The sequence below is a fragment of the Lagopus muta genome, chromosome 5, assembly GCF_023343835.1.
Source record: "Lagopus muta isolate bLagMut1 chromosome 5, bLagMut1 primary, whole genome shotgun sequence".
NCBI lineage: Eukaryota > Metazoa > Chordata > Aves > Galliformes > Phasianidae > Lagopus > Lagopus muta.
The window spans coordinates 46,582,442-46,606,074 of NC_064437.1; the positions used below are offsets into that span (position 1 = coordinate 46,582,442).

The 23,633-nt window shown below is 42.4% G+C and overlaps 1 protein-coding gene across 19 annotated transcripts in view; it reads left to right on the plus strand.

Moving 5' to 3' along the window:
* Positions 1–1,684: 1,684 nt before the first annotated feature.
* The window catches only part of SORBS1 (sorbin and SH3 domain containing 1), a 74,156-nt gene continuing 52,207 nt past the window's right edge, over positions 1,685–23,633 (plus strand). For 5 of the 19 annotated variants that reach the window (XM_048946723.1, XM_048946724.1, XM_048946725.1 and 2 more), the window contains exons 1-7: positions 1,687–1,854; positions 10,342–10,397; positions 12,071–12,136; positions 14,276–14,371; positions 17,983–18,102; positions 19,667–19,693; positions 19,846–19,961. In XM_048946723.1, the coding sequence (XP_048802680.1) occupies positions 1,823–1,854; positions 10,342–10,397; positions 12,071–12,136; positions 14,276–14,371; positions 17,983–18,102; positions 19,667–19,693; positions 19,846–19,961 (513 nt within the window). In that variant the 5' untranslated portion in view covers positions 1,687–1,822. Of the gene's footprint in view, positions 1,855–10,341; positions 10,398–12,070; positions 12,137–14,275; positions 14,372–17,982; positions 18,103–19,666; positions 19,694–19,845; positions 19,962–22,252; positions 23,054–23,633 lie in introns of all 19 variants that reach the window. The other 14 variants (XM_048946731.1, XM_048946732.1, XM_048946733.1 and 11 more) reach the window with 10 other exon arrangements.

Here is a 23,633-nt window from a genome sequence, read left to right on the forward strand (position 1 = left end):
TCCTAGAGCTGGATCTGTCACAGTTATCCCAAATGCTTCCTTTGTTGTGCAAATTATTTTGGATCCTTCCCTACTTTGTCTCTGCATAGGTGCTATTCTCTCATTCATTAGCTGCTATTTTTGTAGTATGGTTTCTGCCCAAAAAACAGGCTCCAGAGCACACTTGAGAAGGAGATAAAGGAGGTTTTCTTTGGGTGGTGAGAGAGTTCTCCTGTTTTGTACTGTTGTCTAAACGAGTGTGTTTCAAGTAATTGAAGGTGATGATTGTACAGTTTACATTGGACAGTGTTGTGTGGGATTTTTTTTTGGTTTCTTTATTTTTCCTTATCTTTCCTGGTTTGCTGTTTTATTAGGAGTTTTGTACACCTGACTTTTCAGGGGCTAGAACCTGAATCCTAACCTGAATGTTGTGAGTACCTCTGATACTTACTGGGGTAGAAGAATCCAAAACTCCAAATCTGAGCCCTCTGCGGAATAGTCTTTAATTGTGGGCATGGGAACCCTTTGTTTAGTGTAATCAGATACTGCAAAGTACATGTTTAGGAATGGGGATTGGTCTTTTTGAAGCAGAATTTTCCAGCCACTTCTGGCCCCTTTAGTCAGTGTGCCAAGTCAGAATTGTGCCTTTATTGGCCAAGAGTTAAACACTTGATGAGAGATAAATATCGGGGTGCTGAATGTCTATTTGGCAGGAAATAAAATGGGGGCATGCTGTAAATCGGAATTTCACAGTGCATTGGTGTGTATTTACATGTGTAGCATTTGGAGTTGTTTGTTCTGTCCTTTGCTAATGTTTTATGGCGAGTAGGACGTTAGCATAAGTGTTGACCCACTTAGTAACCTTCGCTCTGTGCCCTCTGCAATCAGCAGCTCAGGACACCTGTGTTGCTTTCTGGGCCTCACTTGCTAGGAGATGCTTGCCTTGCAATAATTATCAGTACATTTTTTCAGTCCCCTGGTTTGACAGCAGATCAGTGCCCATATGTGCATATTTGAGGCATCACAATCCAGAATCAGGCTGCGGGCAAACAACACCCCTTGCCATCCTGAATGCACCACTTCCACCCCAGTGCAAGCCTGTGGAGTGGTGGAAGTGCTAAGGTGTGGGACACTGTAGTATGTCTTGTGACTTAAAACATCCCTTCACGCGAGCTATGAAACCCATGGCGTGCGCATCATATAACATCTAGTAATCATTAAAGTGGTTTGTTTCCCTGTGTGACACATGAGGATTTATGTGAGGAATCTCAGCTGCCAAGTGCAGAAACTTTAGCTGTGACCCTTCAGCTCCTACCCATTGAAATAGGATCTACCATGTCTACTGCTAATGAAAACATTCCTCCCTTGATAGGCAGATACTCTCCGGTTATGAAAAAGAAAGAGGAAAAAGCTCTTTTTCAAGTACTTCCTGTATGCTTTAATCAAGTATTTCTACAAGGCTTGCTTGTTGCTTCCCTTCTGTAGTGCGTCTCATCTCCCTGCTACCACAGAGTCATCTCCCAACTTTCCCTCTCTTCCCCAGCTCCAGAGCTGCAGGAAGAGCCAGCATCGGGCCTGATGACAGTGGCAGGCGAGTGACAAGCAGGCTGGGTGGGGGTGGCTGATGATGAGCAAGCCTAGTGACAGCATGGTGTGACTAAGAACCCGCTGGCTAATAAAAGCACAGGAGGAGGAGGAGCAAAGTATTTAAGGGTGCCAGGGAGAGAGAGAAAGGTTTCCACAATTTTTTTGGTACACTTCAGCAGCCAAGTGACTAGGCAACACAGTGAAAGGCTTCCTTAACTCTTATGTTCATATGGGATGAAATTAAGGGGCTAAGAAAATGGCACCATTAACTGAAAAGTCTGAATCAAGGTAAGAACACTGCTGTGTTTTTTTCCTAGTTAGTCAAAGCTAGCCTTCCTGGAGCTGTTATAAAGCCCTGGGAGATCAGTTCACATGGCACTGGCACCTGCTAATGTGCAATGAGTGGGTAGGTCTGCTGGGCTACGCTCACTGACTTTGAAATTGTTTGATTCACATGGGTGGGTATTTCCAGTTGCTGCTTGAAAAGAGAGGAGATATCTAGAATAGTCATTTTGTGAGCTTGTGTCCTGGATAAGGGAACTGAGCAGGTCCTAGCATCTGTACCCAAATTACTGCATCATTCTTCTGACTAACTTTATGTGAAGGAGTGGTTGAGACTTATTCCTGAGAGCTGAGTCCAAATCTATTGCTAAAATGAAAGTGAGGAGAGTGGATGTGGAGTTCTCAGCAATATGCCACTTGATTCTTGAGGAGTCAGAGGGAAGCGAAGATGAGATTTGATTTCTGAAATTTGGCATTCTGCAATTTCTGGAGATGTTTCAAATGTCAAACCATTATTAACCCAGAAGTTCAGTTTTCTCAGAATGTTTTCAGTACCAAGCAGAGGAGCAATTGCTGTGTTCTTCATTCCAGCATGTAAGTAGCTTTAGAGGCAGCAAGGTGAGCGGCCAGGACTTTAGCCTGAATTCCTGGCAGGTGTGGCTTTGCTGTCTGGCCTTGGACGTATTACGGGAGCCAGCCTTCTGGGTTTTGCAGGGGCCTTTTTGTGCCTATATTCAGGCAGATGAATTGGTTCCAGGGAGGTTTCTTTAGAGTAGTGCCAAAGGCTAAGGAGAACAACCCTGTCCAACTTCCCTGTACATCCTCAGCCTTGTCAGAGGTGTGTTGGAAGAAGGGGTATGGCTTACTTCCTTCATACACGGGCTAGATTTACCTTGTTCTGTGATCTCCTGGAGATCATTGCAGTTGTGTTTATAATGAGAACAACTTTCAAAATGGCTTAGATTATTCTGAAGGCATCATAAAACACTCAAAGCCTGACATACACGCCTTGTTTACCCTGTTCTGGCTTAGTTAATTTCAGACAATACATAGAGCAGAGGCTTGAATCTTCCATCTCTATGCCAAATGTTGCTTACTGAGTGTTTGTGAAGAGGTTGAAACGGCGCTAACAGAGGTCATGATTAACAGCTGTCTGATACAATTGCCAGAGTGATGATTCAATACCAGAGCAACTCCTCTGCCTTGCAAAGCTAGGAGTCTCAGGATGTGTCTGAGATGGTAGAAGGTGATCTGTAGTATTAAGGTATTTATTTATGGTGTTAGAGGTGCACAAGAATCTTTCCTCTACAAATATTTCACAAAAATTAGGTTATTTGGAATCTGAACTTTGTGACACTAGTCAATTGCTAATTGGTATTTCTACTTAATAAAACTTCCACTTATTTACTGCTTTGCTATTTGAGAGCGTATGACAGCAGTGAAGGCAGCCGTTATAGTCTGTGCTGTACAAAATCATGCAAGAGAAGCTGCTGGATGTTGTTTAGATGATCTAATTGATTGTATTTACAGAATGCCATTCACTGTATTAAATGCAGTGTAGTGTTTGTGCGTGTCCCTCTGTCCTGTCAGCTGAACGGATCCATTGTTATATGTAATTAGGGCTTCTGGAATTTGGGTCTGTTAATTTACAGCAATTCTTCTGCAGACACAAGTGTCAGAGGTGTATGCAGCTGAGTGCAACACACAGAGCACCCCAGCTGCGCGGATGGTACAGATAGTCCCAAAACAGCTTGAACTAAATGAATCTTCTGCTTGTTCCAGTTGAAGTATAAAACCAGCATGCTCTAGGCTAGGTGCGATTGCTACTGTTTGGCCCCAAAAAGGTAAATCTGCAAAAAGGTAAATTTGACAGTGTTGAATTCATTGCCCCTTATTCACTGTACGTAAATGGCAATTTCAGTAGTTGTGTGAGTCCTGCTTGAATTCTTATGTAAGTCTCAGTTAAGCATCCTGAATTGTCCCAGGTGGTGGTGGGCTGCTAAATTGTTTACTGCTTTCCTTTAGAGCTACAGTCTGAGAGCTGTGCTCTGGGAATTGCCTTGCATGGGCTGCACTGCCACTTGTCTGTAGAGTGCTTCTGTCTGTGAGGTGTTAGCATACGTATTGCAGATAAAGCTGAGAAGAAATTGTCACCTCCCCCCTCTAATGCTCTCAGGTGCTGCGACTGAATATAGGATTTTATTCAAAATACTCTAGAAGTTTCTGAACCTTTACAACGTGAGCTGCTTGGGTGTATAGGTGTCGCACAAAGGCAATTGTTTCTCTAGCAGACACATGATACATGGGGCACAGCCAATGTCACCATGATCTCAGCCATCAAATACAAAAACAGAAGGCAGTAACAACGGACTCAGGAGGAAGTCAAAGCCCAGTTACAGTGCATTTAAAATCTATCATCTATTTTTTGACTGGAAAGTTACTGATAACAGTAGTTAACTCATCCCATGGGAAGCAGGGAGCCACAACATGTGTAGTCACTTTCCTTCCTGCCCTGTGCCAAGCTGTTGCTTTCCCAGCCCTGAGCCTGCGGCAGAGCAGGGTGCTGATGGCTTGAGCAGGAGACACCTCCAGCACCACAACCCTACATGTCTGAGTCATCATCACGAGAGCTTAGTGGTTGATGACAGTATTCCAGTCTATTTCTTTGCATGGGAGATCCCTGTGGACATCAAATCATTTTCTGAAGTTCCACTGACCATGGAATTGTTTCTCAAAGACAGGCCAGTGTTAGAACAGGCCAGAGAAGCTGCTTTGCCTTTTGAACCTTGCTTTTCAGCTCTTGGGCATCTCACCTTCAGGCTTTGCTCTCTGGTTCTGTGATGCTGACCAGAGTTAAAGCTTTGTATGTCCAGCCTTAAAGATATGCTGTTTGCTTGCTGGATTTCAGAGATGGATGACAGCACGTAGACCAATGGCTTTGGAAACGTTTGTTTACAGGTTTGCAAACAGGTCCTTTCCACATTCAGAGTTGTAATTGCTTTCTGAAAATGAATGGTGCCTATGTAAACAGAAAAACGATGTTGGTACAAAACAGTTTGGTGCTAGCTGTTCACCAGTTAAATTTAGGTCAGAAACAATGCAAGTTGCAAGTCAGAAACAATGTTCTACTCATAAGAAGGAAGGAGTTAGCTTCAAGGAGGAGCTGTAGAGGCAAGAAACCTTACGGGTTTCAAGCTGGGACTTGAAGAGTTCCTGCCCAGGATTGTATGACACAGCTGCCTGCAATAGCATGGGAGTAAGCTTGATGACCCCACAGATCCTTCTTGGCAGTGTTCGAAAGTGGTGACCTTGAACTGAGTTAACTCAGGTTGCTGGTAAGAGTTGTTTGCTCTGAAGTTGGTGACTGAAGGATAACTTCATTCTGAAGGCATCTCTGAGCTCTTAAAGTCACATCTCCTGGTTTACATTTCTTGTTTGATGGGCTGGCATGTTACTGTTAAATTATACCCAGACTGGCACACATACCCCAGATAAGCTCATTAGAAAGGAAGCAAACATGCACCATATTTAAAAAATAAAAAAGACAACAGTACTGTATATGCAGTGTGCTATGTTTGTTTGTTCCAACAGCTGTAAGCTCAATTATTTAAAAGGACATGCTATTCCAGCTTGTGTGCAGCGCTGTCATTTGTCGAATTTAGCTGAGCCCTCATTGCTCAGTGCTGTCTGAACCTTTGCTGAAGTGTGTGCGGGGAGGAGGCTGCTTGGAGCTGGTAGGACTCCAGGCTGGATGTGGCTCTGGGCAGCCTGGTCTGGTGGTTGGCAACCCTGCCCATGGCAGGAGGTCTGAAACTAGATGATCATTATGGTCCTTTTCAATCCAGGCCATTCTATGATTTTTCACAGTCCTTTCCTGACATTTATTCCTAGGAGCATCATGTCTTCTGATGGAATAACAGGACGTTCTTTAACCCTTAAAATAAAACTGACAGGCAACATATTTCCGTCAGTATTTCAGGACAAGAGAGTAATGATACTTGGAGAAGAGAGCTGATTGACTGGATTAACCCAGAGCTGTGCCTCTTATATTCCCAAGTTACTTTCTCTTGCTCCCTTTTATGTGGTACAGCATGAGAAGTACAGCTGTGTTCTCCAGTGGCTTGCTTTAAGCAGAGGAACCTCTTAGTAGCAGACGCTGGCAGCAGTGCAGCCCTTTGCCCCCTGTCCAGCTCTGGGATCACTGGGATCACATGGTGGTGGCCCTGCTGGCTGAGTGGAGCATCTGGGGCAGGAACACTGGTGGCATTGAGAGAGGGGCTGAGCCAAGGGCTACACAAGTGGGTGCCAGAGTAATGTTCAAGGGCTGATCAAGTGAAAAATAGCATTTGTGAATGCTCATCATCTCTTAGATCTAAAAATCTCCAATTTTCTTCTAAAAGCCTTAATAGCTAGACTATTATATAAACAAGACTTTGATTTTTCATTTGCATGCTACAAAACACTCAACGTTCTTGTGTGTGAAGAAACACTTTTGCAAATGTGAAAGCTCAGAACTGAGGAGCTAAAGCGGGGAATCTGAGTAATGAATTTAAGGCCTGCCTGATGAGTTTTGAATGCTTATCATTAGCAACAGCTCTTAAATTCTAAGTAAGTCATCGGGGCTATCGGTAACAGCAAGAGAAGAAACCAGAGGAAATGACTTTTCCCCACACGTACATTAGACCACCAAAAATAACCACCACCCACGACTCCCGGCAGAGATACCGGTGACTGCAGAGCGTGCGTCCTTACTCGGGACAATTAATGAGCTGTTTGTTACCCTGACCGTTGCAGGGGGAGCACTTGAATGTTTAGAGCATGTGAGATAATCCAGAGACATGCTGCGCAGTAGTAGTCACTACTTATCTGCATTCCTCCTAAATAGGGCTCTAAATCCACTGTGCTCCGTTTCCACACCAAGTAGGGAAGGAGCTGCGGCCCTGGGAGAGATGTGCTGGGGGTGAGAGGGAGGAAGGAGTGCTGAACACCCGTCTAGAGGTACAGAGCTGGCAAGGAGCTGCTGGACGTTACATACAGGCGTTGGCATCTTCAGCATTACAACTGCTGGCTTATGCCCTTAGGAATTCATCACCTTTCATTGTGTTTTGAATGTCTGCAGCTTTGTTGCTATGTCTGTCATATTTCAGGAAAGGCATAAATTCAGACCTTGGAAGGAGACAGTGATCTGCTCCTTTCAGCAGGGACCTAGGAGACACTGTGGTGGTTTTGTGTGGGAGATCGGTTTTTGTTTTGCCTGATTTGGTGGTACTGTTTTTCAGTTTCTAAGACTGGCACAAGGGATCCAACCTTTGATTTCCTTCAAAAGATTCAGTCCTGAAGTATGACTGTGCGTTCTGCACATGTCTGTGGGGTCTGTGTGATCATTTCTACAGGAAGGAGGAACTGAGAGCAGCAGATGTTCCCAGATCCACCTGCCTCTGCAGCCCATGTGCAGCCTGTCCAACCAATCTGGCAGGGCTGCTCTGCCTGAGGATGCTCTCACAAACACAGTGTGCTGACTTATAGCACATATCTTCCCAAATGTTACAGAGGGCAATGCAGGGGGCACCAGGCCAGGTGTGCTGTTGGACTAAACAGAATCTGGCCCTGAGAACAGCCTTAGACTACACAAAATACAAGCGTAACAGGACTTCAGTGAATGGTTTAGGTGAAGCCTATGGGAAACAGGGTGCAAAAGGCACCGAGGCACATTCTCAACTTCAAACATGCTCTGTAATTTTCTCAATCTAAGCAGCAGATTGTTTTTGTACCAGGCTGCAGTGAGTCTGCACACAGACCCTCAAATGACCTAAATCAACTTTAAAATGGAACCTCCAGAGTTACAGTAGTTGAAGTGCTCTAGATTGCATACATTAACCCTCAGCACTCCAAACCCATTCTTTTTATGGGAACCTATATTAAGTGTATGTTCATGAGTGCTTGAATAATACTGGTTAGTTTCACGGTTAATGAACGCTGAATGGTTGTTGTTTTAATTGGATTCTGTAATTGCAACTAAGTGTGAGTATATGGGTGTAGTTGTTTTTCTAGATCTAGTTCTAATGAGTTTGTACACCACCTTCATTTAATTTAGGAAACTTATTCCTTTAATTACAACTGAGTTTCTGATCTCAAATCGCTTCTTGTGGAAAAGTAATTTGTTCTTTTAAGGCCAAATAATTGAGCTTTTTTTGTGTGTGAGTTCTTTGCTGAATGCCTTTCTTAGCACGGTGAAGCAAGTGCTTTATTCTGTAAGCAGTGTCATGACTCTCAAATACAAAAGAAACCATTGAAATCAGTTTCCTGGCAGTTGTGATGTCACGTTCTAAGTGGAGAAGAGACGCTTCAAAATGAGTAAGGCACGGGGTCAGAGAAGTACTTGCTCAGATACTGCTACTGAGAAATGTGCTCTACCACCATATTGCTGAGAACCTGGCCTTTGCCAGGTGTGTGAGCTTAGTGTATCCTGCCAGAAGGGTAGCATGCTGGAGTTTGTTGGGCCTTTTAAAAATCTTAAATAGCAGAGGAAGACATGCAACCTTTTGGGCATACTCAGTGTAGAGGAAACGTCCTATTGACCTGTACATATCCCAAGGAGAGGGCCAGTGTTGTGCTAGTACTTCTGGGTACTAGCAGCCTCCCTCAGTTTCACAATGTTTTTATTTCTAAAGCTGAATTGAGACTTAACTGCAGTGGTTTTCTCCCTGCTCTATGAAGGAACTTGTATTTTTCCAGTAAGTTTAACTGATAATAGTTTTCCATAGCTAGACGAATGTGATATTGCTTCTTCCTTTGCCTTGATAATCTGTAATTTTAGCTCATTTATTTATTCTTTACCTCAACTAAGGTAATTACTTTCTGTAGTTGAAGCTTACAGAGATCAGAAAGATCATTATTAATAAATACATTTGGCCAAATTCTCAGGCTGTCAACCATTACTATTTCAGGGCTCTTGCTTCTAATACGAAATGGTAGGAACAAAAAGCGGGTGCTGTGTTGGCAGGCCTTTTGGTTGTGTTTGGCTTTTGTTGAGTTGCTTTATTTTGTGCCTGCTGCTCCTTTTCTGGGATCAGTTTGGAGTTAGGCTGTGCCCTGCCGAGCCTTCTCCGGCCCATAATGAAGTACCTTTTTTGGGCATTTTAATGAATAAAATAACTAAGTGTTGGCAGCTGTTGCTGGTGTGACATGCCTGAAAGCTCAGATATCAGCTAGTTTTACAGGTGAATCCATTATTTTATTTGCCAGCTTAATTTTCTTTACTTTCCTTTTGACTGTCTATCAAATGTGCTCATTATATTCTGATTGGTATGGAATGAATGCTGCTTGAGAATGGGGATGCTTCAGGCAAGGAGGCAAACTGAACTCCCTGAAGACAATTTCCACCTCTTAGATGATCCCACTACTGCCTCTGCTTCTTCTAACAGGAAAACAAGAAAACAAAAAATGTCTCCTCTGCCACCTTGTTTCTCCAAGCAGCCTGGAAGTAAGGGAAGGGGTTGTATTCCTTCAGATTAGGGTGTTTGTTTATGCACAATTGCACAATTTGTGATACTTACTCCTATTTGTGCCCTGAAAAGCATTTAATTAGCTGGAATCACTCATGCTCTATTTAGTGCTAATTTTTGGGGGGGAAGTGGGAGGGAGAATGAGACGTGAAATTAAAGAGTTTTTATCAACCTAGACCTCAGGAGAGTTAAGAAGTCCTGGCAAACATAGACTGTTTTGTAGAAATGCTGCTCTTTTTCTTTTCAGACCAACATCTGCAGTGACATTGAAAACTGTTTGTAGTACCAAGTCTTGACCAGGAATAGGCACTGCAGTTGTCCTACATAGTTTCTCATGACTGAAAATTTATTTTTTTCATCTCTGTTCACAATCGGAGATTTTTTATCGCAGATTGGTAACTTCATTGCCTTTGATCCCAGGAGCATTAAAGCTTCTAATTTGAAGTTTCACCTGTTGCAGCCTGTTCCTGATGATACCAGGAACAGGACTGGAAATGGTTGGTGCAGAAGTTAATAAACATTTCTACAAATACTTATTCTTCATTCTAACATCTTCCACCAGGGAGGCTGGTGTTAGTAGGAGTAGCAGATAACCTTGAAATGTGGCAGTGATCTAAGCTTGAGAGTTTTAGCTTAAAAATGGATGGTCTCACTAAGATTTTTTCTTTTTTTTTAATCAAAGATGATGGGCTTTTCATATATTAGAAGCTTATCCAGATTTGTAGTGTGCTGTATAGAAACTCTCATGCTTTATTTGGTATGATCCTTAGGTTGGAAGTATGTATATTATGTGAAAATTTAATTTCTGATAATTACCAACAAAAATGGTAACTGCTGACATAAATATATCTTGATTTTGAAACTCAGTTTCTTGAGAAAATTCTTGCAGTTCTTACCTTGGTTTTTTTGATGATTGTTCAGCATTAGATACGCTGCTGTCTAAGCAGATTTTAAACAAAATAACCAGTCTACCTTTCACTTTAAACAGAGATAAACAAAATCCAGAAGTGAAAAAGGCAATTCCTTCTGCCACAATGAGCTCTGGTAAGTCTGTGTTATTTTCTGCTTGTCCTCATTAACCTACCTTTCTATTGCTGGACTTATTCCTAATAGTTTTTGATCCAATTACTTTTTTTTTTTTTTCTGACTCTTTTACATCCTGGTTCTCAGGCAAAGCCCTGGCATTGCAGAATGGTTTGGGTTGGAAGGGACCTAAAAATCCCTCGAATACCCCTGCCATTGGCAGGGATACCTCTCACTACACTAGGTTGCTCAAAGCCCTATCCAACCTGGCCTTGAACACCTCCAGAGACTGAACATCACAGTTTCTCTGGGCAACCTGGTCCAGTGCCTCACCACCCTCATAGGGAAGAATTTCTTTAATAATACCTAGTCTAAACCTACCCCCTTCCAGTTTAAAATCACTATTCCCTGTCCTATCGCTATACTTCCTGATAAGGTGTCCTTCCATAGATTTCCTCCTGGCTCCCCTTAAGTGTTATAAGATCTCCCTGGAGCCATCTCTTCTCCAGACTGAATGACCCCAACTCCCTTATCTCCTCTTCACAGTTGCTCCAGTCCTCTGAGGAAAGGCTCAGGGATGCTAACTTTTGGAGAAAGAGTGGAATGACTTTGTAGTAGTGTCCTGGCTAGACTTCTGTTCTTTCAAATTGGTCTATAAAGCTCTGACATCTTGAGCCAAAGTTGGTCACTTTAGCTTGTTGTAGTCTGGAATGAGTTCTGAAAGACTTAGATCTGTTGTAACGGAGGTGAGTGCAAAGTTTGACATCTGGATAGGAAAAATTAGCTCTTCAAAGAAAAGTGAGGGTAAAAGAAATGGAGATAGTTGGGGAAAGGACAAGTGTTGGGTTTGTCTGGGTAATAAGGCAAGACTGAAAAAATTAAAGTAGATACCATGCTAAAGTACCATATGTAGAACCCATGGAATAACATTCCCACTTGATTTTAGCACTTTATCATGTCTCAGCTGGAGTATTGTGTCCAGTTTTTAGCACCGCATTTTGAGAAAAAACAGAACCATTTGGAGATCGTACAGAGAAATACCAGAAGAATAACCAGAAGCATGAGCTGGGAATTTGACTTAAAAGTTGCAAAAACTTCGATGTTTTAAAGCACTGTAATAAACTACTCTAGGGTGATACTGTAAAAACCAGTTAGGCAAACATATGTCAGTAATTACAAAGATAGATACGTATGTCCCCGTTGTGGGTCAGGAACATGGCTTCAGATGACCATTGGAGATCCTTTCCAGTGCTGTCTTGTTTCTTTAAACTCACAAAACTCAATTTGATTCATGCCAACACAGCAGATAGCTGAAAAAATAGGGAGTGTGGGCCAGCTCTCTTATCTTTGAGTTTGTACTCACATCTGGCTAACATGGTAGCAAAGAGCATTTATTTTTCCCAAACTAGGGTATTCATGTCCCTCCAAAAATGAAAACAGCATTGAGCTGAGTGCCATCTATACGTATAGAGACAGTCCCTGCTTTTAAAGTGGCTGCAATCCACAAAGGACAAAGAGAGACCTAGGTGTCATCCAAGGGAGATTTATGTCTCCAAGCAACGTTTCTAGAGATGGTAGGAATACTTCCGATCTCCAGAATCAAGTAGCTCAGACCCATAGCACACCCTCATATTCAGATGTGAAATTCAGTTGCAAATACTTGTAAAGTAATCTGCTTCTTGGTTTTCTTGCAGAACGTGAAGAAGTTGATGTTGCAAAAACTGTTGTCAATGGGCTGAGCAGCAATGGACAAGAAAAAGGTGGGTTGAGAGCTTCAGAGCCACCTCTGCAGCTCCCCCTGTGTGTCAGCTGAGTAATGTGGTTGGTTTCCCTGGGCACCACAGCAGTGTTTCCAAATTTAGTTTGCCTGGCGACTGATACAAGAAAGGCCTTGTGCTGCGGCATGCCAGCAGCAGCATTTTTTAGCTGAACAAGCGCTCTTTGTCTTTTAAGCAACAAAAGGTGGCAGGCTGGATTTGCATTTTTGCATATTTTTTGTGCTGTTTTGAAGAAAGCAGTACACTACTTCTAGTACTTGTGAGCACCTGTGTATCAGTATCTTGATGTGTTTAAGCAGCATGGACTTTTGGATGCCTGTGTGTGAACCCTGTTAACTTCAGTGAGAGGTGAAGTTCTGAGCCAGAATTAAAGAGCTGGAACTGATTATGTAATAAAGAAATGTGTCATTAGCAACCAGGGTTTTAAGCCCCAATTTATCTGAACAAACCAGCCTTCATGTTAACATCAACAGATTTGAAGCATTAAATAGCATTCAGTATTATATAGTGATGGTGTGTATTTTGGCAGGGTGAAAGTATGTGCTTGTATGGGTTGGTTGTCTGCAGGGTTCATTTCCTTTCTTTTCTTTCAATGCCTTTTTACAGTGGTTAGTATTTTGACTGCATTGTGGGTGGCTGAATTCAGTCGGTTGCAAAGCAGAACAGCCTTAGAGTTGTTTCCTAAACCGAAGACTCTTTGGAGTTGAGAGATCTGTTGAATTCAGGATGCTCAGGGAGATGCGTGGAGAACAGAGTTTGATTTGGTTTGCTCTAAGGAAATGGCTTTCAATCCATTCAATCATATCCAAAAAATCAACAGCTATCTGTGGTTTGAAAAAATTTGTTGAGCTCTTCCTCTAGCCTCTTGCTTGAGAGCCCTTTGCCAGATGGAAGTCTTTGCTTCCCAGTTCTGCCAGGGGCCAGAAGGATCTGCCACCAGGTGATGTGCACGGTGCTCTGAGGTCAGTACCTCTCTCACTCTCACCCAGTGCTCAGAGGTGGTGTGAAAAGTGTTAGGGATGTGGTTCCTCTTACTCCTGATTTTTCAGGCCTGAAGGAGGTGGAGTGTAGAGGACACCTGCCACTTTCTGGCTAATATTTCCATGCAGAAATCTAATAGATTCTAAAGGAGAAAATCTTGGCTCTGCAGAAATCAACAGCACAACTCACTATGTTGTGTTATTACTGTGTCATTACTCTAGTGGAGCTTTGACTGCATGGTGTTAATCTTGGCAGATCCTATTGAGTATCACCTATATGTAGTTTCACCTTTTTTATTTTCATCTGTAATAGAGTTCCCCATTAGCAGCAATAAAGAAATGGAAAGGAAGTAGCAACAGTTTTGGAGAGTTTTGTAACCACTGGTAGAATTTTGCACTGTGCTACCTATGATTTTTCCCTATATTATTTTAATATGTAATTTTATTACGTTTATATGTATATGTATGTATATGTATATATATGTATATATATATATATAATTATATGAAACATTATATTTTATATGTATACTGTAAGTACTATGCTAAGTAATGGTGTGCAGGAGAAATCTTTAATTTACTGCTTTGATAGGTGTATTTTTCTGGACCAGATGTTTGATGCTACACTTCAGCATGGAACTGCTTTTCAGGAGTGTTTAATATTTCTGTACTGTTTTATTGCTGAACTTATGTGCCCTAAAATGCAGAATTCCTGTAGTATGGGTAGTTCTTGGTGTTTCTCTCTGAACCTCTGCCTGTTTTTTCACTTTAACTGAGCCACTGTAAAATTGACTTAACATTTTTATTTTTGCATGTAGTGTATCGCATCTGAATGGTCACACTAAAAAAAAATTATGGCTTGTAAAAACTAATGTTTCCAGGTTTGTTACCCCTGCAGCATAGTGGTGGTCAGCAGTTAGTTGACTCAGTAAGCAGTTCTGTGCGTGCTCTAAAGCAGACGTATCCTGGATTAGGACAAGCACAGGGATATTTTTAGTGGTTGCATCACTGCTCTCTGGACTGCTTTTGTGTTTGAAATTTCCTGCTATTGTGTCTCTGAGTACATTAGAAAATTTAGTGGCATGATTCCAAACTCTGTTCTTCCCTTTTGGATGTGCCATTTACACTTTTGTGTTTGCAGCTGTTGACGTCCCTTTATACACACGCTCTATTTCTGCCGTTACAATAATCCCTGTGAAGAAAGTGAAAAGTTCTCCTCACCTAGTGCTGCCTACAGGTATCTTTTTCTTACTCCCCCTGCTGTGCATTAGTTGCCATCATTCTCCCTCTTTCTCTCTTTCTTTCTCTCTGCTTCACCCACGTGCTTTGGCTGGCTTTCAGCTTCATCATTCTCACTGTTTCCAGAGCCGTAGATTTCATCAGTAAGTAATAAAGTTAGGTCCTGATGGCACAGTGCACTGTTCTCAATTATGCTGTTTCTCTGCAGACATAATTGTGTCTGCTTGAATCTGGAATCATTGCAAGCTCTTCTAGTGCTTGGTTATGAACGTTGCTGTTATTACAGCCTCATTTTGAACCAAACTCCTGATGAACCAGAGAATGCTTCCTGCGTATCTTTAGTCTTTATGAAAGTAAATAGACATCAGAGGTGCTATTTTACAGGTTCAAGCATAGTTCAGCATCCATGGGGTGGTTTTGTTATTCAGTGCATATGCTGACACTAGAGAAACTTTATGTAGATAAATAAGGATGTCAGGCTCTCTGTTACCCTCTCCCACTAACGTGTTTTCCTGCTAGACTTAAAAGATTATTTTTGTTCTTTGCTGGATTTGGGCAGTCGTACCAGGCTAGCTGATACTGCTCGTCTCTTCTAATCTGTCACACACGGGCACTAAGTAAGGAACTTATGACATTGTGTTTGGTACCAATCTGCTGGATTCCTCTAATGAGAAATTTGGATCTTTGTTTTCTCTCTTTTGACTAAATTTATGAGGGCATTTGTCATTGTCAGTTTTATTTTCAACCCTTTTCTAAGTGTTCTGATTTTATTGAGTTCAAAACATTTTTTCAGTGAGTTTTGATTTGGCTTATGTTTGGAATAAGTTGTATGAAAATAAACTGCTTTGGTAAGGAAAGTTCTCTGTTTCTTGGCGTACATCTCTGCAGAGGTGTCAGTCCCAAGACTTTCCTGTATCATTAAGGGTTCTGCCACCCAAACCTGTGCGTCTAAAATGGAGCACACGAGCAGTCAGGCACAGAGCACTTACAGTTTTTTTCCTCTTATTATTTCATGTATCCCTAATTCGGAAGTGAGTTATGTCAGTGTGCAATGCAAGGTGTCTGCTTTGCTGTATTGCAGCATTTAGAGCCATCTCTGTTAATTCTGGGCCTTATACTTCCAGGCTGCATGCTCTCACTCTATTCCAGGTGCACTGTTTATTTTTGCCAAAATGATTAGGAAAGACTTTTTCACTTGCTCATCTGCTTAATGACCAAGAATCAAAATGTTAACTGGAAGGAAGAGGAGGGAAAAGAATGAACAGAAGTGTTTAGTAAGGAGAACGTTAGCAGAAAGTGCTGAAGTTTTCTCCACTTGCCCACTTTGCCTGGGAGCAAGAAGAGGCTGTGGAGTAAAAAAGAACTAGCTGTATTGCAATCTCTAGAGCCTTCATTCACGAAGAGGCTGATATGCTTTTCCTAAGCTTCAAAAATGTTATTAAGATCCGGCCTCTGTGAAGGACTTTAATGTCTCTTGAACCTTAGCCTAAGACTTAGCATAAGATTTGTCTCGAAAAACTACTTTTAATCTGGATGTTGGACTCCAACAGTCCATGGAGAGCGATGAACAGTTCCAGGACCTTCCTCCTCTTGTATAATAGAAGCATTTCTGCTGGATGTTTTTGTGAGTGTAGAAGAATGGCAACCGTTCACTCGGTCCTGATAACTCCCAACAAGATGTCTATGCTTCATAGTTACAGTACTCTTGAAACTGGAGTCTCAAAATGTAAACTTTGTTGGTTTGCACATGAATCTGTAGAGTCCTGAGGCTGCGTGTTGTGTAGTGTGGATGTAAGTGGCAGCCAGTAATAGCCCTGGACAAGATAATCTAACCCTACTCTGCATCAAGTGCTTTAGGGCTTTCTCACAAAGAGTAGCTTCAGGTAGCAGATCCACCCTTAGTATTGGAGAAGAGGTGGAATACATAGGGAGTCAGATGTTTTTTTCCATCAATTCTGTCTTTACTTAATTTGCGGCATTGAAGCAACCTCTAGGAGGGGAAGGACCATCACACAGACATACCAAATGCTTCTCAGTCAGAGAAATCAGCTTCTATTTCAGGAGCCGCATGGGTGACTCTAAGGCATGATCTGCTGTGTGATGTGATTGTGAAGTTAGTATGTTTAAGTTTAAGCAGCATTTGATACGTGTGGATGTGCTACCTGAAACAATCTTTTTTGGGAATGTCTTAAAGTTTTGTAAGCCCAAGTAAAAGTGTGAACCATGGAGATTCAGCATTGAGGGTTTCCAGTATGAACCAAATGCTTGACATGCAGTGAGTCTTCCTGCTTACTGCCCTTATCCATCTGCCACTCTTGATGCTTCGTTATGTTGTGGCAGTGTTTTGCAACCTTGGCTGAGGCATTGTCGTGGTCTGTAGGCACTGTCTGGGTGTGGATGTAATGAATGGTGTCTTACTGGAATTAGGCAGTGGATGCTGATCTGCACAAACACAAGCTGTTATCTGGGCAGTGAGCAGCAGCTTCTACCCCTTGCTTTCTGCCTGGAGGCGTAACTGTCATTATGATAACAGGTCTCAAAGAGGAGCTCCATCCCTCTGGTACAGAGGGAACTTGATCCTTACCTGTAAATATAAAAAATAATCATGTTGTCACTTGTGCAACATGGCACATCCTCAGATCCCCTTCAGGCTCCCTGTGCATTGTCGTGGAAGGACTAGCACTTCTCCTGAGGTAGGTCAAAGTGAAAAGGCTGATGGCAGCTGCAGGGCAGTAATAGGTAGTGCGTAAGAAAGGGAGGTGATATGTTTTCCTGTGGAAGTAGGTTGGATAAGTAAGAGTCTCTTTAGGCATATTGTTTCTACGTGTATCTTAGAGGAAACAACTCTCCGGAAAGATTTTAAATAAGGGCAGGAAGATGGCCTTGAAGTTCTGTTTTGTAATTGCTGAATAAGGGAACAGGAGGAAAGAACCCAAATCCACAGACTGAAGTGCACAAGGGTAAACCTGGACAGAAGTTGTCCTGAATGAGCCTTAGCAAGGAAGCTGACGTGACCTGGTGTTTGGCTCGCAGAGTCATCTGTTAAATTTCTTTATACTTTATGGCATTTGGGTTCCTACATTGAAAAGATACAACACCATCATGGAATGGGGGAACCTGGCAAGGAGGCAGATCATATTCACAGTTACAAGGTTTCGTGCTCCAGTAAACATAAGACCTTTTTTTTGCCTGCACAAAAGGCATTTTTAAGCACACAAATCATGCTGCTGTATACCACTGGGATATCCAACAGAAGAGACACAGGTGTAATGCTGTCCTGCTGATACAATATTTACACGCAGAGCAGGCCAAATGAAGCAAATGGACCCATGAAATTTGGTTTAACCAATCATCCTTTTTTCCTGCTTTCTTAGCTCTATTACATTGGCACGGAACTTGTTTCTACATTCATCAGTTACTTGAATACAAAACTGCTTTGAATTCTCAATGCTTTAAATCCAGAGCTAATCTTCATCAACATAAACATTACTAGATCGATTCACTCAGAGACAGCCATGCTAAAGTTACTCCACAGAGCTCTGATGGTTCCTAATAGCTTTGTATCATCTCGTTCAATGTGTCTTTTCTGTGCATGTACATTTCCTGTAGAAACAGATCCCACTAAAGTCTGCAGTGGAAAAGGAGCTGTGACCCTCTGGGTATCTTCAACCTCTGAAGAGAATCAGAAAATCTCTTCGCCATGTCCTCAGGATGCTGAGAAACCTGAAAGTAAGTGAAGTGGCTGCAAAGTTATCTGGAAAATGTTGCCTTGTAGTAACATTGCGTGAGGTCAGTTCAGGGTCTTGGGCTGTGTTTTTTGTTGTTATTTGATTTTTAAACTAAAATTTAAAGCCTGAGGTCCTATAGCTGCTGGAAATCTCTTTTTAAAAGCCAGACCAGTTCTACATCTCCAAGGGGAGAAATGGACTCCTATTCTCTTCCAGTGCATGACAGCTCTCTCATCGACTTAAATTTGTTTACAGCTCCCTTTTGCTACCATCAGCACCAAGAATTCTCATCTAGTTGTTATTGTGGTGATTGGTTGGTTGTTTTGTTTTGTCTGTTCTGGCAGACTTTTATCCCAGCCAAGATGAACCAGAAAAAGGCCTGACAGTGCTGCTTGCTACCACAGCATTCACTTGGGTTGTCAAGGGAGCAGGAGTGGCATCCCAGACATACACTGTCGCCACAGAGCTTTGCCATCATTCAATAGCAGAAGTGTAATTACTTAATTGTAGGAGACAGGCAAAGCATAATAAACCTGGCCAGTGTAATGGGTCTGGCAGAGAGGATGAACTCCCACAGGCAAGATGCTGTTAAGGGGAATGAGGGGTCAAACTTGCTCCTGAAAGCAAAGTACACATCATTTCTGGATGTATTGTTATAAGAAGGGTGATTCCATTAATTCCAGCCCCAATGTGCCACTTTCTGCTCCATCTTCTCCTCCCTTTCTGCTTTACCCTTGACCTTCCCTCTTTTCATGTTCCTGCCCCCCATCATTGCCTCTCACTGCTGATGGCTTCATAAATTTCCAGCAGCCTGAATGGCAGTGAGCCCATTACTATGGAAATGAGGTTGTTAATACTTCCTTTGCTTATTCTCTCAATCACTTCATGAAATGTACTTTGGAGCTGGAAAAGCTTTTTGTATCTAAAAGCAACATGACTAGCAGGGGAGAGGTAGTGGGGAGGAGCCCAGTGGAAGGTGGGTAAAGAGATGATGAAACCAATGTATCTATATGCAGGGACTTGATTGTAAAGTGACATTGTTTTGTTTTTAAATTCCTTTCACGTGCATGAACTTAGTGTGCCAAACCTGATCTGTTTGTTGACAGTCCTCTGTCCCAGTTAATCATATGTAGTAGCAGTGACAAGGGTAGAAATGTCTTCATCAGCTTTATCAGAGCTGAATATGGAGTCCCTGTGTTCCCAATAGTGTATGGTGTTCGGACATGAAGCTGCAGCTTTAGAAAGTAGCTAGCTGGGCTGCCTTTTTGCCTCTGAAATAAGAATGTCAATGAACAATTGTTTCTTCATTGCTCTGAATGAATTGCCTTGTGTTTACAAAGGTCAGAAAGGAGGAGGGCATCGTGTTTGGGGCTGGTCTCTATGGTAATTAGGCAGCCCAGTCAGAGAGCATTTTATGTTTGAAGTGAAGTAACTCAACTCTTTACTCCAATAGGTACATGTTGTCTGTAAATGTAACCGTTTATTTTTATTTTTTCCCTTCCTTTTCCTTTATGCCTGCCCTCTACTCCCATCCCTTCTGTCCCTCTTTTCTGTGAAATGCTTAGGTCTGGAGCCAGAAAACACAGAAACAGGTACAAACATTGACTACTTACATTGTTACTTCTGCTGCTTTCTTGGAAGTATTTCTTTTTGTCTGGAGGAAGAAAAATCCCTTCCCTTCACTAATTCTGTAGCTGGAGGGAATCCTCTGTCATCTGAATTGCTTTTCTTCTTTCCCTTCTAGATGATTGGAGATCATCACCCAACACTGATGCCAACGGGGATGCCCAACCATCTTCTCTGGCTGCCAAGGGTTATAGGAGTGTGCGTCCGAACCTTTCCTCGGACAGCAAGCCACAGGTAAGCCTTTCTTCTGCTACTCTCAGGGTGATCTTCTGGGTTCAAGCACTGGATTCATGGGCAGAAGTCCCGGGTTGAACTCCAGATTTTGCTGCAGACTTGGGTAAGTTACTGTGCATCAGCTTTTCCTTCCTGTGAAATGGGAACAACACTGATGTCAGCAGAATGCTGTGGAGCTTTTGTGTTCAGAGGGACCACAGTGTTTCCTTGGTGGACGAAGAAGGACAACAATGCTATTTGCTTGCAACAAAAAGGTGAAGTAGCCATCCATTAGTTTGTCTTCTGTGTTGGTGTATTTTCTAGAGGTTGAGCAGGCTGAAATAAGTTGTTTAGGATGGGCCTGACTTTACTGGGGAAATGCCTTTTAGTTTTAATACTGTAACTGATACAAGCCTTTTAAGGCTGTCAAGGGAAAGATTATATTTGTACCTTGGGATAAATTGTGAAATGAATCAATTAAAAGAAGGTGTAACTTCATCGTTTTGAGTGACTGGTCTGCACAGAGGTGGTCTGAATGCTCATAAGTAAGCCCTTTGTTAGATAATGTGTTCTTATGTGAAATGGAGAGCCCCTGAAAACCCTGTCCCCTGTCGAGGTGACTGCTCCTATCATCAGCAACCTGTAGTAATGCCACAGAGCAGACACTGTTCCTAAAATTTTTAAGTGGAAGATGGCACAGCTCAGATGAAGACTTGGGAAGGAGCAGCATCCTAAAGGAGAGACCTATTTTCTGCCTGACATTTCCAGTTGGTCCTGTAGTCACTTGCTGATCTTATTGATGAACAGAGAGAAGACTTAGGCATGTAGTAGTCCTTACAGAAGTAGCCAGGGCTACTGTCCAAACTAAGGTGAAATGAACAAAATGAGAAAAGGCAATTGCGAGTAGATAGTTTGTATTTTCTCATAATTTTCTCATTTTTCACCGTATAGCAATACAGTGATAAAGTGAGCCTAATACAGGAAAGTTCTGTGGAGCTGACTTCTTTGCATTAAAACTACTTTCTATAAGGAACCAAAAGAGGATGATCCTGTTCCAAAACCAGAAGCCCTTCAGAAGAAGCACTTTCCAATGCACTTCTGCAATCTTCCCTCATTGGGGATGAAGGTGAAAGAGGAGCACTACAAGGACAGGAGTAGCTGTAATTTTATGAAAATAGTTTAGATATGTATCCATCTAACAAGACTAGGTGCTGACCCCAACCTGTCATGTGTGGATGTATTTTACAGGTGGTACTTTTTCATGTTTGATTGTTGTGAGCTGTTAGGGAATATTCTGATTTTGACTATTTCAGAAGTGATTTAGCCACTCTTTGCCCATAAAGATACAGCAGTGGTATATATGTATGAAACATACTGCTATAGTTTCCAGAGGGTTAATTAGCAAGAATGCAGGGAGCTGCTGTTCGGTAGGCTGGTGTTTTATTCTTTTCAGCAGCTTATCATTTTTGGCAACTGGCAACCAAGTAAAAAGCAAAATCTCTCCACTGCAGTTATTTTTCTTCAAAACAATCTGACTTTCAGCAGAAATTGACTGTGATTGGAATTGGAGCTGCAATTAGTTGCAAAGTACCAAAACCAGTAATGCTGTCTGCTGCTTATTTTTGTTTCCAGCTCTCCCACTCCTTTAAAATTCACTGGAAAGAGAACTTCTCTGTAGCGATCTTAATTTTGAAGGCAAAATCTTATTAACTCAATTCCTCAGGAAACTTCAATTATTCTGATTTTGTCAAAAGCATTTTTAGGACTGAAAAAATCATGAAAAAAATTCAAGGACCAGCTTTTCAGTAGCAATAAATGCTGACTTCTTACTTGGTCAACTGCAACCTATTGTATTCACATCTGTTTTCATTAGCACTGGCAAAACTTCTTCATGTTCATCTTTTGGCAGTGCACTTTATGTGCAGTGGAGGTGGCCCAGAGCTCTGAATTTGGCTTTGCAATTCAGATGAACCCTGTGCTGGGAAGTATTTGGTTACACTGACATATGCCTGGGTTTAGTTAGGCAGGATATTAAATCTTAATATGGAAATGTGTAGGCAGGGACTTAGAGCTGGGTAATGTTTGTGTGCTGCAGTGAGGAGTGCTGGGAGAGACTCTGTGAGATGATGTGAGTGAGTTCTATACTGGCCTTCCAGATACTGTATTTACTTTTTGTTCTTGCTGTATTAAAACCTGCTTAACCCTAATCTAATGACCAAATTCATTCTTCCAATTTATTTTTCCCTTCTTTTTCCTTTCATTTTGTAATGCTTCCTCTCTCCCTCTCTTGCTTCTTGACTCTGCCTGGGCAGGCCCTTCCTCCTCCCCGTCCTCCTCTCCCCAAGGAGGAAAGCTTTGCATGGCGTCCTCGCACTGACACTAAAGCAACCAACCTGCTGCCAGTGCCCATCATGGATTGTGTGTACCTGAATGCACCCAAGCCTTCTGCTCAGCGTGCATCACTAAATGCCAGCGCACGGTCTTACTTCTCATCACCCACCCCCTATGGGGCAGTCCCCAGCGGGAAGCAAGGCTTGCCAGCAGGGCATTTTCCTTCTTCAGGTCCCAGAGATATGGTGCATGTTGGGCAGCCACTCTTGGAAAGTAGCTCCTCATCAAATGCATCATCCTTACAACGCAACCCTGACAGGGCAGATCCCAGTAGTAAGGCTGGAATGAATTCCAGTCATGAGACGAAGGCGGATAAAAAGGTCAGCAAACTATATGTAGCTTGTTTATCTAACAACACTTGCTCAGCCACGTCTGAAAATTCCACTGGCACCACACATGACCCATCAGCCAGCACCAGTTTGGGAGCTGAGGTCACTCAGGCACCAGCCACCGATATTGTTTTCTCTGCAACGGGAAAAGCTCTTCCTGCTCCTCCTCCTCCTCCTATTCCTCCCAGGCCGTACTTTTACATTGTCCTCAATAAAGACGCAGTTAGTTCTGATGCGGGCCAGCCCTCTTGGACACAGTCATCACCTCCGCAAGCTTTGAGGGACAGAGTGCTAGAGCCCCAGAGCACAGCTGCCACAGAGGACAGAATGAGAAAAGAGCCTTATGTTACCCAGCAGCGGCAGCCGCCGTACAAGGCAGTGGGACGCAGCATGGTACATGTTTTCTACGTAACCTTGTTTTCTTTCAGCCATTTGAATGGTTCTTTAATTCATTATAATATTTCTTTAATGCTTTGTCTCCATCCTTCCTAATTTCTGAGCATCTGATACACCACCTGAGCCTTTGTGGTCTTCTACTCCATGATGTTTAACACCTCATGTCTCCCCAACGTTGATCTGTGTGTTTGTGTGTGCATGTTGTTTGTAGGGGGCTGGGTTGGACCGGCTAAGACCTTGCTATTTTAGGGAGGTATAAAAGAAGCAAACTCTGTTACGTGCTGGTTAGTGCTTCTCAAGTAATGGGTGAGTGCAGCACTGTTCTGTGGTTTGATTTAGCCTCTCTGCAAATGACAGGAGAGAGGGGTGGTGAGGGGATGGAAGATGCTATTTTATTCTTTTTTTTTTTTTTTTTTTTTTTTTTTTGGTAAAAAGTTGTGTGTGCTTACAGAGGCCATTGCTGAAAGACTGAAGAAAGATATTTCTCTAGCGAAGGAAAGTCTTTTGGGGCTTTGTACTATTTGGGGTGCATCCTTGCATGACACTATGTGGCTGCGTTAGACTAAAGTTCCGATCT